A 14605-nucleotide genomic window follows, 5' to 3' on the forward strand; every position below is an offset into this window, starting at 1 on the left:
TGGGTACCACGAGTATTTCAGGAATTTCCATTGAAATTTTTGAATTCACATCAATTATATTGAAAGAATTTTTTTTATCTCAATATTTTTCAAATTCAACCGCAGATTTTTTTGAAAATTTATAATTCAAAAAGTACATAGAACGTCTATTCTAATTTAAGAATTCGATTTTTCCAATCTCAACTGTTTAAAAATTTTATCAATGGTTTCTTGAAATTTTAAGCAGGAATGAAGAGAATCAAATTGGCCCGAGTGAAGCGAGGGCAAAAGCTTTTGAAAATTTGTAGTTTCAAGAAGAAAAACAGTAGTAATTTTGATGTGAATGGTTAGTTTGAGAAATAGAAAAGAAAACACCCCCGGCCCCTGCAAATGCTGAAGAAACTCGTTCCAATTTCAGCTTCTTACTGTCTCCGAAGATTATTGTAAAGAATTATAAAATTGACAATTAAATATTCAGCGATAATAACATTTTATTCAAACTACATATATAAATATTGAAATGAGGCATGCCTGCAGAGGAACAGTATTGCTACTTGTTGAACGATAAATTTTCAGCTGGTCTTCAGTTCATTGCTAATTGCCTTACACGGGAAGATCTTCACATGGGTAATAAGTCTGGTCGGAATCCTGATCGTACCTCATCATATGATGCGGATTTTTACCCTTACCCATAGCGTACTGATTATTGTTTGTCCAATAACAAAAGAGTACATTCGTTATATCTTTTAAAACTTTATCTCCTTTAGAATCTTTCAGACTAACTTTTCCCGAGCTGCAATGTGGATATCCTTCTAAAAAACATGTTTGACCGTCTGTGGCTCCTACCGCGATACCGAGCTTATTGCATTCTGCCTCCATAGTTTGTTTAGTTTTGCAGTATGTTGAAGGGTCCGACCTGGAAAACAATTCTCAAGGTTAAGGTTGAAGGTAGCTCAATAACTTTTTTTCATCATTCGATTTTAGTTTTGAGTCAAATTATTTCATATTCCTTCTGCCGCATGTCATCAAATCGTACTAAAATCGTTTTTGTGGAGAAATCAGGGAAAATGGAGCTCATTATGTCAGAATTGTTCTTTGAAGTTTTATCGTAACGTATTTCCTACATGTGGGCTCAAAGAGCCAGTAGGTACTATTCCGAAATGTCCTTAATGTACTGAAATACCTGTTTTCAGCATTTTCGGGGCGTTCAATCATTCCTAAATTTTTTAATTCAAATATTCAAAATTACAGCCATCCCAACCTCCCTGCTCGAGTGCTAGCTTCTTAAACACCTAGCCCAAGCTTGTGGATTAATTTTGCAAGTAATCATTAATTATTGAAAAGTTGAAAAAATTCGCATAGAAAATTGGAAAATTTATTGATAAAATAGTAAGTATAATTTCTTACCCGGCAAAAGCGTTATATTCCTCTTCAGTTAATTTCATGTCACACGAAAACATCAGGTATACGCTGATAACTTTCACTGCCATCTTGAGCAATAAAATAAAATTTGGGTTTTGCACAGATAGGTAGGTTGCAAATAATGATCTGTCTCTCTCTACGTGTAATTTTCACCGCGACAGCGTTTTCAGAAAACTACGATTCAGCTGTGTTTTTTTTTCATTATAAATAATCGTTTTTCCATCATGTATTTGTGGTAATAATTACTTTTCAATTGAAAACTACAACGTACAGTGACAGTAGTTTGTTTTCATAGCTGCTGAAGCTGTCATACGAGTACCTACGAATTCACATAAATGGTGTAAAATCTAAAAAATATGCAAAACGAGTATTTGTTTTTATGCTGAGCTTTTTGATTATTTTTCTTTTTTATTTGTGCGGTTGTACGTTAATTCATCCAGAATGGCATTCAGTATTGAAAAATGATGGGGATTGAATTTATTCGACTTTCAGAATTTGCCCCGAGGTCGATATGGACTCGCGAGTCGTAAATTTCGTTTTCGACGAAATTCACTATCGAAAAGACCAGATGTTTTTGGATAATTTGTGGATAGTCATCAGCGCAGTTGGCGAAATCAGAATAAACAATATTTTTGAAACGTTTTAAATTCACCATTGGCCGAATTGAAAAGTGCTTGTTTTGGGGAAACATTCATTTTTTGCCTGTCTTCTATTTTTTTGAGAACTCTCAGACTTTGAAAGTTTTTACTAAATTTGGCCCAAGACCTCTAAATTTTGAAAATTCCTAACGAGGGAATGTGCAATTAAACTCTTTCTTCGATCAGAACGAAACCAAGATGGATCGAAAGAATATTCCTTAAAATTTTTGTAGCCAAAATTTCAGGTGCTAAAGTTCATTTTTGAATTTCTAGTGAATTTTAGGAAGTTCAAAAATTAAAAAAAACTGTTTGAAGGGTGATTTTCAAACTTTTTCAATAAATATAGATTTTTTGAGCAAACTGAACCTAAGTATGTGAATTGTAATTCCTTCAATCCAACTACTAGTTTTAGGCCAATTTGGAGCCTCCAGCGATTTTTCAATTCTCTCCAAAAATTTCAAGCGTGAAAAAAAATCTTTGAAAAAAAATAAACCCTCGCTTCCCCCCAGTTTTAAAAGAAACTGTTCAGCTGTTCGAGATTCTTTTATGTAGACTTTATTGTGATGAAGTTAACAAATTTCCTTCCAGAGAGTCTATTCAACTCACCACTCTCCGATTTGAATGATACCAAATCTAGAGCTTATTCGAAAAAGGAGTTGTTTTTTGAGAGTTTAACAAAGATCAATAATACCTTGATGCAGTTATATTATTTAAATACAGAAGTTTGAATATATACTTAAACTGAAATTACTATAGGTAGGTCTGTACAAGAAAAAACATTATTTACTAACAATAAATTTTCAATTGCATCTTTTAGTTGGATCCTTGTACTCGAAATCTTTACAAGGATAACAATTGCCTTTTGAATCAGTATCAAAAAGCATGAAATGATTTTTCTCTTGACCCTTGCCAGCAACTAGATAATTCCCTACGGTCCACTTGCAAGCGAGTACTTTGAGATTTTTACGAATTTTGTGTCCATCGCATTTTGATAACATTATATGAGAATCGACGCATTGTGGATAACCCTGTTGTGTTGGTAGGTTTTTTCCTTCTGTCCAGTTTGTGATTTTATTTAGCTTATCACATTCTTCGTTCATAGCTTGCGTGCTACCACAATGTTGTGTAGGATCTACCCTATAAAAAAAAATTACGGAAATAGATCAGTTTCTTTTCGTCTCTCAACATTATCAAGACGTATTCGGTTAATGATTCATTTAAGAGAATCATTTATGAACGAATTGATTAATTTTTTGAAAGAATCATTCGCGAACGAACAGATTCATTTTTAGCGAATCATTCGCCAACGAGTTGATCAATTCTTTAATTTATGAATCAAATATCAATTCATTCGTGAAGAAGTCACTCATACAAATCAATTCGTTTGCGAATGATTCACCAAAAATTATTCAATTCGTTCGTGAATGATTTACTAAAAATTAAGTAAATCAATTTATTCGTTCGCGAACGAGTCACTTATACGAATCAATTCGTTCGCGAACGAGTCACTTATACGAATCAATTCGTTCGCGAAAGATTCACCAAAAGTTATTGAATTCGTTCGCGAGTGATTTTACATAAAAATTCAATTCGTTCGCGAATGATTCACCAAAAATAATTCAATTCCTTCGCAAATCACGCAAAAGATTTTACAAAAAAAATGTAATTCGTTCACGAATGATTCACCAAAAATTATCCGATTCGTTTGCGGATAATTCATCAAAAATTATTCAATTCGTTCGTGAATGATTCACCAAAAATTAGGTAAATGAATTTATTCGTTCGCGAATGAGTCACTTATACGAATCAATTCGTTTGCGAATGATTTACCGAAAATTGAGTAAATGAATTTATTCGTTCGCGAACGAGTCACTTATACGAATCAATTCGTTCGCGAATAATTCACCAAAAATTATTGAATTCATTCGCGAATGATTTTACAAAAAAATTCAATTCATTCGCGAATGATTCACAAAAAATTATCCGATTCGTTTGCGAATAATTCATCAAAAATTATTCAACTCGTTCGTGAACGATTTACCAAAAATCATGCAAATGAATTGATTTGTTTGCGAACGAGTCACTTATACGAATCAATTCGTTCGCGAATGATTCACCAAAAATAATTTAATTCGTTCGCGAATGATTTTACAAAAAAAAAAACAATTCCTTCGCAAATGACTTTACAAAAAAAATTTAATTCGTTCGCGAATGATTCACCAAAAATTATTCGATTCGTTCGCGAATAATTTATCGAGAATTATTCAATTCGTTCGTGAATGATTCACCAAAAATTAAGTAAATGAATTGATTCGTTCGCGAACGAGTCACTTTTACGAATCAATTCGTTCGCGAATGATTCACCGAAAATAATTCAATTCGGTCGCGAATGATTCACAAAAAAATTCAATTCGGTCGCGAAAGATTCACCAAAAATGATCTGATTTGTTTGCGAATGATTTACCAAAAATTGAGTAAATGAATTGATTTGTTCGCGAATGATTCACTTTAAAAATTTTCAATTTGTTCGCGAATGATTTACCAACAATTATTCATTCGTTCGGGAATGATTCACTAAAGATTGAATATTTTGTTCGCGAATGATTCACCTAGAAACCAAAATCAATTAATTTGTTCAACCACCAATCGGTTGTGAATGATTCGATTCGATTTGATTCACTTCACTTGAAAACAGATCAATTCCTATACAATAGTTTCACAAAAGAAAAACCGAATCAATCGTACATTAATTGATCCGTTTGCGAATGATTCACCAAGAAATCAATCAATTTATTCAATCAACAATCGTTCGTAACCGATTCGATTCGAATTTAAGCAGATCAATTATTATAAAAATGTTTTAAAAAAAGTGAATCAATTTGTTCGGAAAAAATTGTTGTTTGAAAATGAATCGGTCTTCTCACGCATTCGCATGAGTGTTTTTTTCTGAAATTTTCCGATTTCGAATGACATTTTTCATCAAAATTTATACATACTCGTACTTAGGTACTCAATATGTATCGTAATGTATTTTACTAATCTACCCCCCCCCCTTTCGTGATTATTCAAACTCACATAAACTTTCTGAAAACGTATAGTCGCTTATTCAATTTTTTAACAGTGATATCGTCGAAAAAAATGACCGGCTCATTAAAGTTACTTTTGGAAAAATAAGAACGAAGATAGGTACGCTATACACGTGGACGCATCTTACCCGTCAAAATGACTGTAATCCTCTTCAGTTAATTTCAAATCACATGTAGCCGATATGCCTAGGAAAAGGCACGAAAACATCAAGTACACGCTGATAACTTTTGCTGTCATCTTGAACTTGAATGTAATAAAACGAATTTTGAATTTTAAAGAAATGAGCTGCGAAATGATTAATTTGATTTGACTAGGATGTCCACTCTTGATTTACACTACGAAAATGTTTTCAGAAAACTGTAATTCGGCTGTGTTTTTCCCTCATTATATAATCGTTTTCCTGACATACCTACTCGTATGTTATAGCAATAATAATTTGTCAAATGAAAACTAAAGCACCTGGTGGTTATGGTAGATAATTTGTTTTTGCAGCTGCTGAAGTTGTCATAAAAATTTACGCAAATGGCGTAAAATCTGAAAAATATGTACAACGGATATTTTTTTGTTTGCTAAAGTATTTGTTGATTTTTATTTTTTATTGGCACAGTTACATGCAATGGCATAAACCTATAGCTTTGAAAATGGTCAGGGTTGAATCGATTTGACTTTCGGAATTTTCCTGAGGTCGTACGTTATCGATTTTTAAGTGATAAATTGATTTTTCAGCGAAGTAATAAAAAAGACCAGATGTGTTTTGATAATTTGTGGATAGTAGTCAGTTGGTCTCCGACCACAATAGTTACGTGAAGTGCGAATAAACAAGATTTACAAAAACATCCATATCTATCATTTAGCCAAATTGCAATTTGTTTGTTTTGTGGAAATAATTTTTTTGTTTTGAATATCATGCATATTCACTCGAGACGCGTGCAGATTTATGTTCTGAGAACGTACTGTATGGTAGGACTTGTTTTTATTCTTTTTCAAATACCTACAGGATCATTAACGTTTCGGCGGTATGGTTACAAAGCCCTGCCTTTTACCAACAAGACTTGTTGAAGTTTCGCTTTTTGCCAAAAATAGAAGAAAAATCAGGTTTTGTGTAAAAATTACCAAAATAGTCTCGTTTCTTGCAAAAAAACTATCGCTTTTTCGCACAATGTTCCAAAAAGTTCTATCGAAAAAAAAATACACAAAAGTCCATATTTTTTGTCTAAAAATGCCAAAAGTCTTCAAAAGTATTTACATATTTTTTATACCAACAAATTTTTAAAAAACTCGCTTTTTCAACAAAAATTGCGAACAGAACCTATCATGTACTTATAATTTGTTGCCTTTAATTTCGAAAAAGACCTGCTTTTTGCTGAAATTATCAAAGGCTTTTTATAAAACAAGATTTGACTAAAATCTTGCAGTTTAGCAAAATTTTAAAGTCTCGTTTTTTTGTACTAAAGTTGCCAAACAACTCGCTTTGTTGACAAAAATTGCGAAAAAGTGTAATTTTTTTAACAATAAGTAGCTCCTTAAAATTTCGACTTTTATTACTAAAATTGTCAATTTCGTGCTTTCTGGCCAAAAATTCTCGCTTTTTAGCAAATTTTCTAAAGATGTTCATTTTTTCCTCAAAAAATTTAGTGTCAAGTACCCAAAATTGTCTGGTTTTTTTTTGCCAGTAATTCTCAATTTGAAAAGGCTCACTTTTTGCTAAAAGTTGTCCCAAAGCTTTGCTTTTTTATTTGAAATCACCAAACCCATTTTTTTGACAAAATTGCAAAAACTTTCACGGTTGCCAAAAATGGTCGAAGTCTCGTTTTTTTTTTTTTTTTTATCAAAAAGTAGCTTCAGTTCATAACGTTCTGCGTTTTTTTGTTTATTTATGTGGGGGGGGGGGATTCTTTATGCATTGTATCTCGTCTTGTGTAAAAATTTCCAAATAACCTCGTTTCTTGCAAAAATTGTCGCTTTTTCGCAATAAATTTCACTATTTTTTCAAAAACAAAACTACACAAAAGTCTATATTTTTTGTAAAAAAAATTGTTTGCCTATAGTTTCCAAAAAATTGTCAATGATTTTTCAAACAAAATTTGACTGAATTCTTGTTTTTTAGCAAAATTGCATAGCCTCGCTTTTTTAGCAGAAGTTACAGAAAATTTCCAAAAGATGCCAGAAAACTTATTTTAGGTATTGGCAAAAAATGTTTCAAAAAAATGTATTTTTTTTTTGACAATAAGTAATTCAAAAAATGTTGGTCTTCTGTTAAAATTGTCAAATTCAAGCCTTTTGACATAAATTCTCTCTTTTTAGCAAAATTGCTAAATAAGTATGTATACTTTTTCCCTGAAAAAATTAGTAAGTTCTGTTTTTTTTTAAAGTGTCAAGGTCTTGCTTTTTGCCAAAATCATCACAAATTATCCTTCTTTCAAACTAAAATTTTCGCGTAGTTTTTTGCAAATACGAATAGGTAATTACAAAAAGTTTCACTTTTTCTAAAATTTGTCCTGAGACCTCGCTTTTTTGTTTGAATTTGATATTACCAAAGCCAGTTTTTTTTGTCTTGATAAAATTGTCAAAATCTTGCTTTTTGCAAAAAGTTGGATTTTTTGCCAAAAATTTCCCAAAAAAATTTCGTTTTTTGATCAAATGAAAGTAGCAAAATTTGTAGTTTATCCAGTTTCTTGTTTTTGTTTGTGATTCTTCATGCATTATTCTCGTAATGGTTTTCTCTCGTTTTGTCAATTTTTTGGTTACTTTTGTTTTTAGAAATATTGGATATTGCAGGCATTTGAAAAAAACAGTTGTAACCCACAGTGTGTAGTGACAACCATTCGTATTTATGACTGCTACAGCTGCCGTGTAATTTACCTAATGATACAAAATCAGAAACAGCAGAATCATTTTTGATGACAATGTTCAAGTCAGAAAAAATTGGTTTTACATTTTTTAGTGTACGATCTACAACTGGTAATTTTTTCAGAATTTTTCGAGCGGTGACTGTTTCTTCATGTCTATAAAACCATTTGATGTCACGACAGGGAAAGTTTTATTTTTACGATGAATTTTTGAAATTATTCCAGATTTTTACAAACTTGGAAAGAAATTACATACCTATTTCTCAATGTATTTCAATATTGTGTCTAGAATTTCTAGTCTTTTGTGTAACTTCGGAGAATTTGGAGAAAATCCAAGTGAATTTTTGAGGCCTGCGTGAAATGCTGACATGTGGGGCTTGATGAGGGTTTTAAGTCAGAATTGCGTGTATTAGGCTGATGACGTAGAAACCTGACAGTTATGGATTCAAATTAAAATGGAATAGCTCAATCAGGTTATGATTTTTTCGGCTGCTTCAAAATCTTGTTTGCATATTCTTCAGGACGATGTCATTTTGTAGTGTTAATGTCACAATTTCAGTTTTATGATTTTCCCTTTGGATTGCAAAGCGATAAAATTAATAAAGATCAAGTTTGTTTACGTATTTTATTATGCCTATTATGCTGGTAATAGTAAATTAAGGTTTAGTAAAATTAGATTAATGTCATAGTTTTCAGCTGATTCTCATCGTGAGTTGTCTGTTAATTATATGGTACCTCATGATCAGGCACACAGTTCTTTTTGGGAGTCAACAGCATAAACCATTACTTTATCTGCAGTTTGACCTTTACCCAATACCAGCATGGATCCATCAGCCCACAAACAAGTCATTACCGGGGCATTTTTTGTAAGCGTTCCGCTGCCGTCTGGTTTCTGTAGAACAATGTATCCCTGCACGCAATTGAGGTATTTGGGAGGTTTTCCGCAATAGTCTGTTGGATTTTTCCTGGAAAATAAATCATCAAGGTTGGTCAATTTTTCATTATTAAGATTCGAAAGATAGTGTGAGGCCGAAATTTTGGTTTCCCAATGGGAGAAATTTTGAACACTGCAGAATAAGATGGTGTCCAAAAGTAATGGGTACGATGAGGAAAAAAATGAAAAACCCCTCTCTATGTAACAAAAAAAATCTATTTCAGTTTTATAATTAATCATCTTTCTGAGTTGGGAAATATGCATCATGCCCATGTATAATAAAATAACAATAAAGCATTATAAAATACTCGTATTGTAGGTATTGGCTATCTTACCCTTTAAAAGCACAAAACTCCTTTTCAGTGATTTTTAATGCATCTACCGCACTTGCCAAAAAGTACGATAGCATCAAACATATGCTGATAATTTTCACTGCCATCTTAAATGGGTATAAGTATGATTAAATCAAATTTTGGTATCACAAAAATGAGCTACGATTTACAATAATGATAACCCTATCCACACGACAGATTTTCACTAGGACAAGGTTTTTTGAAAACTATCGATTGAGCTCTACATTTTATTTTATTATGTACCTAATCGTTCTTTTGTATTTTTTTTTGTTTTTTTATTACTCAATTGAAAATTGAAGCGTGTTTGAATATTTGACAGCCATTATATGGATGTCACATGTTTGCAATCTTTTTCATTAATAATTATCAGCTATAAAACGTGTGTTGCATGACCATTTATTCTTTATAATATTGTTGAAGCTGTCGTATGTGTAATTTACATTATTGGCAATTAGCATCAAGTCTAAAACTTACGTGCGCATGTGTGGATTACATAAGTATAGGTATACAGTGCAATTCTACTCAAATTTGGTTACATAAAAGTAGAATCGAGAGCCAGCCTATGTCCAAATAGCCTGTTGATCAAGCAGGGGCTCATTCCTAAGAAGTGTTAATCAGCTCTCTTGTAAAATTTTCACGATGAATCATCTTTTTTTTTTTTCATAACAAAGATTTCTGTGATTTTTTGCGAGCAGGAGCGATGCCTGTGCCAGGGCTTCTATTCAACTTGTCCTTTGAACTTTTTCTCATTTTGTAGCTAGTGGCCGGCCGCGTCACAAAACTTTGCAGTTTCTCCAGAAAAAAAAAAAAAAAAAAAAAAAACGCAACGCATTTTTTAAAGTGTGATGTGGTGTGGGGGACTGTCCGTGGTATTCAGAGGGATTAGTCCAGTCCACACTAGCATGGTAAGCCCAGGGAACCTAAACTAGCCAGATATCCTTGCGAAAGATATCTTATTGCAAAGGTATTGAGATACCGCAAAGTAGATCAAAGATGACCGCAAATGAATGTGGAAGTTTTATTGTAAATTCTCTGATATAAAACAGTACGCGAATATTACTAACAAAACACACAAACATTATAAAAAGCACTTGGAATGACGATTCCAAGTGGAAGCTCTGAAATGCAACTGAAGGCTAGCACCAGTGAAAATATACTCGAAGTTTTTACACTTCTCTGATGGCAGAGTGGCTAAACTCGAACTAATCCGACAGAGTGCACTACTTAGTCAGTACTGCCACTCCGGAGGAACACATCTTCCCTCTAGGTGGAAGCTGTGGGTGCATCCCCTACATCACAGTGAGTTTTGATTTTAGAACCTATCTGATTTTACACTCGGAAAAAATCACTCTGAATTCTTGACATTATGCCAGACATCTGAAAACTTGGAAAAAATTCTTGTGAATTTTTTATGTAATGTCAGAGAAATTTTCATTTTCATGATGATGATAGAGTGAGACTTAACTTGATTAAGATAGAGGGAAATTATCATACTTCCTATTTACGTAGTTGAGTCAATAATTATTCCTTAGGGAAGGAATAATTACCATGCTGTGGAAGTGTGGATAGCTCAGATAATAGGAGAGGTTCTAATCAATACCATCTACTCTTCACATTAATCATTCTAAACTACCAAATCAATACACACATTCAACATAAGTGTTACCCGCACAACAATTGTCGACATCGACATTTACATCGACTACGTTTTTTTTTCAACACATGATGGAAAAGTGATCAATTAATTATTTAATAGGTATCTTCTGTCCATACAAAAGCCAGGTAAATGAAAATTTTCAAAATTTTCTCATTATTTCTGATACCTCGACATGCCATCTCGACATGTAGATGTAAAATTCGATGCTCGAAATTTACATCTACAACTATGTCGACCAATTTTTCAGAATTAAAATTTCTGTTTTAGTGTTTAAAATTTTAGTAAACATTCAAAAATATGATCTTGTTCAATGTGGAAAACAAATTTTTTAGGGAATCGATGAAATTATTCACTTTTCTACAGTTTGGAGTTGTAGATGATATGATGTTGATATTGTGGATGTATTTGTTGATGTCGAATTTCACATCAACATTAACATCGACATGTTCAACATGAAAATGGATTAGTTTAGTACTCGCAGATAAAGTATTGCACCATCTCTGATATAAGGGATTTCTGTTGAACTTCTTGATTATACAGACTCTTTTCATCTGTACTTCTTCGGAAGTGGACTTTGCATCGATGCTGTTTTCAGCACTAGCAATAGCCACATCAGAGGAAATAATTTTTGGAAAAAAAATTAAAAATTTTTAAACTCAAACTTTATAACTTAACGAAGCAGGAGGTCGACATAAATTTCGATGTGAATGTCGATCCATCCACATCCGTCACTTTTGGATGCCCCATGTCGATGTGAATTTCGACCCTGTGTGGAACCAATTGTCGACATGAATGTAGATCAACATCAGTCGACAATTACATCGACAGTTAGCTCGACACAGGGTCGAAATTCACATCGACATGTGGCATCCAAAAGTGATGGATGTGGATGGGTCGTCATTCACATCGAAATTAGCATGGTCATTGTTTTACGGGTATAGTTATGTGATTTATTGATATTAAAGAATAATAGAAAAGTACACTTTGTGGGATAATTGAGCTATAAAATAAATATAAGATTATTTTATAATAGATATAAGCTCTGGGCTTCTACCTTGAAACTCGCGTTATTTACTAGAATAATTTTAAGTGTTAGCTTATTGATTATTAATTAGTGATGAAGTAATTTACCTTTAATGGAAGACAGGATAATTGCTTACCCTTAACACTCGCCTTTTCTGCCTCTTTTGCGGGTGTCCCCAATAATAGACAACATTGACAGAAATTTATTACATGAAGTACCTAATGTGTTAAGGAAGTTATCACTTTTAGTGCTTTACATAATAACGAAACAAAAATCACTTTTACTAGAAAACACTACTTACATTTATTATTATGAGAACTGCGACGGCCGTTTTGGTACAATGCAACGTACCATCATCAAGGCATGTGAACAGCCTTGATGATGGTACGTTGTACCAAAACAGCCATCTCAGTTCTCGTAATAATAAATGTAGTGTTTTCTAGTAAAAGTGATTTTTGTTTCGTTCCGAAGTACCTATTCAACGAGACATATTCTCCAATGGCCGGCAGGATTGGCAAATATGCAATGTACCGTGATAATTAGGCATAATTAAGAAAAACTATCACGTTGTCAGCACAAATTATCCACTTAAAAAAGTGGGCTAATACAGGATAGAGGGGCGGAGTGGAAAGGCTTCGCTGCCTATACATGTATAAGTTGACAGAGAACCAGCCATCGCGAGTATCCGAAACTAAGTAAAGCTGCTGGTCAGAGATCCGATGCATGAGCCTTCGAGCTACGAGCCGCGGATGTATAATTAGATTTCACACATTGCCATTCTTCCAGTATTCATAGGGATATATTAATTTAACCATCACTAAGGCGATGAAGGCATATTTCCTCATATAAATGAATTTTGAAAATCATTCAGAGCTTTTAAAAACTTTGAAAAAAATGGCAAATCTTTCATATATTTCAATATAACGTCTGAATTACTAGTCTTTTGCTGTGTGACTTTCGAGAATTTGGAGAAAATCCTGATAAAATTTTGGCATTATGTCAGATTTTTAAAAATTATGAAAAAATGATGATTGGCCTGTGTGAAACGCTGACATGTGAGGCTTGGGCTTGATGAGGGTTGCATGTCAGAACTGTGTGTATTTGGCTGATGTGAAGACCTGATTGTTATTGGTTCAAGAATAGTTTTTCAGTTTTACAATTTCTCTTTTGGATCGCAAAATGATTAAATTAATAAGAATCAATTCTGATTGCATATTTTATTATATATTATGTATAGGTAATTATTAGGGTGAGTCAGGTTGCATTTTTTTTGAAATGTTGAAGTCTTACCCGCTTAAAATGTTCATTTTTGGTTCAAATGGAACCCCTTAAATTTTTGTTGAAAAATATTAATATTTAGTGGTGGCGCAAACGTGTTGAATGTTGAGAGATACGAGCGCGCGCAAGCACAATACTTCCCACGATGGCGCCGCGGGAAACGCAACGAAGCTTGACGGGGTTCATTCGGCGCAACTATAATGAGAGTGGCATCCCCACTACAACTCATCAAGTGATTCCAATCTTTCTTGGATTTTTAAATCAACCACAACAAAGTATTGATTATGATTTTTCGGCTTTAGAATTCATTTGAACCCAAATTGTGGAATTCAGAAATCAAAACATTCCATTTTCACTAATTAACAGCTTTAAAATGAATAATAGTTATAAAACATAAACTGAAAGTGCTGAATCTTATAAAACAGTCATCTTTCAATGTAAATTCATCCTATATCTACATTACACACATTTTTTCCTACAGTTGCTGAGTAGAATAGAATATTACAGCCTCAAATTCATACTTTTTTTTTTAATTTTCAAATTTTTCGTATTTTCACCTTAAATCAGCTTTGTAATTGCAAAATTGTTATTGAATCTCCATTAATAACATCTTAAGAACCCCACCAAGGACTAGACTTACTTATCATGCATCGTAGAGGGGGTAACATTTTGTAATACTGCTTCAATCCAGCGAGGGAACGCAACGCTACATTCCCCGGCGCGCAACCGTGGGAAGTTTTCGCTCGACGCGCTCCTAACTTCTCAACATTCAACTCATCTGCGCCACCAGTAAATATTATTTTTTTTTGCTGAAATTTTATATGATGTCTTTTTAGACATAAATGAACGTTTTTAGGGGGTAAGACTTCGAAAAAGTGGAAAATTTTTTTTTCCCATGTAAAGCTGACTCACCCTAGTAATTATAAATTAAAGTATAGTAATACATAGGTGGGTATTATAGAAGATGCATTTTCAAGCAAACATTTTTCAGCTGGTTTCTCATCGTCTGTTGTCTGTTATTTATACGGTACCTCCTTTTCAGGCACACAGTTTCTTTTAGAGTCGACAGCATAAACCATCACATTATTTCCAGCTTTCCCCTTACCGATTGTCAGCGTGCCTCCATCAGCCCACGAACAAAACAATACATTGGCACTTTTTCCAACTGTTCCGCTGCCGTCATCTTTCCATATAACAACGTTTCCCGTAATACATTCTGCTGGGGTTTTGGCATTGAATGCTTTTGACCCATTAGTATTTCCAGTTTGTTTACCAATCATATTGCACACGCCTTTCATGCCTTCGATTTTTCCGCAGTAGTCTGCTGGATCTTTCCTGGAAAATAAATCATCAAGGTTGGTCAATTTTTCATAAGTTATGGTTG

General features: G+C 33.3%; 2 protein-coding genes across 3 annotated transcripts in view; one reads left to right on the forward strand and one right to left on the reverse strand.

The window, feature by feature from the left end:
• The window catches only part of LOC135849189 (uncharacterized), a 373560-nt gene that overhangs the window by 226510 nt on the left and 132445 nt on the right, over positions 1-14605 (forward strand). The gene's annotated exons all lie outside the window — the stretch shown is intronic.
• On the reverse strand, positions 561-1482 carry LOC135847081 (uncharacterized). Its single transcript, XM_065366481.1, has 2 exons — positions 1387-1482; positions 561-895 (listed from the first exon to the last, which is right to left on the reverse strand). Exons 1-2 carry the CDS (start codon positions 1467-1469, stop codon positions 583-585), a joined length of 396 nt encoding a protein of 131 aa, XP_065222553.1. The 5' UTR covers positions 1470-1482; the 3' UTR covers positions 561-582.

The sequence above is a fragment of the Planococcus citri genome, chromosome 5, assembly GCF_950023065.1.
Source record: "Planococcus citri chromosome 5, ihPlaCitr1.1, whole genome shotgun sequence".
In the NCBI taxonomy this organism is placed as follows: Eukaryota; Metazoa; Arthropoda; class Insecta; order Hemiptera; family Pseudococcidae; genus Planococcus; species Planococcus citri.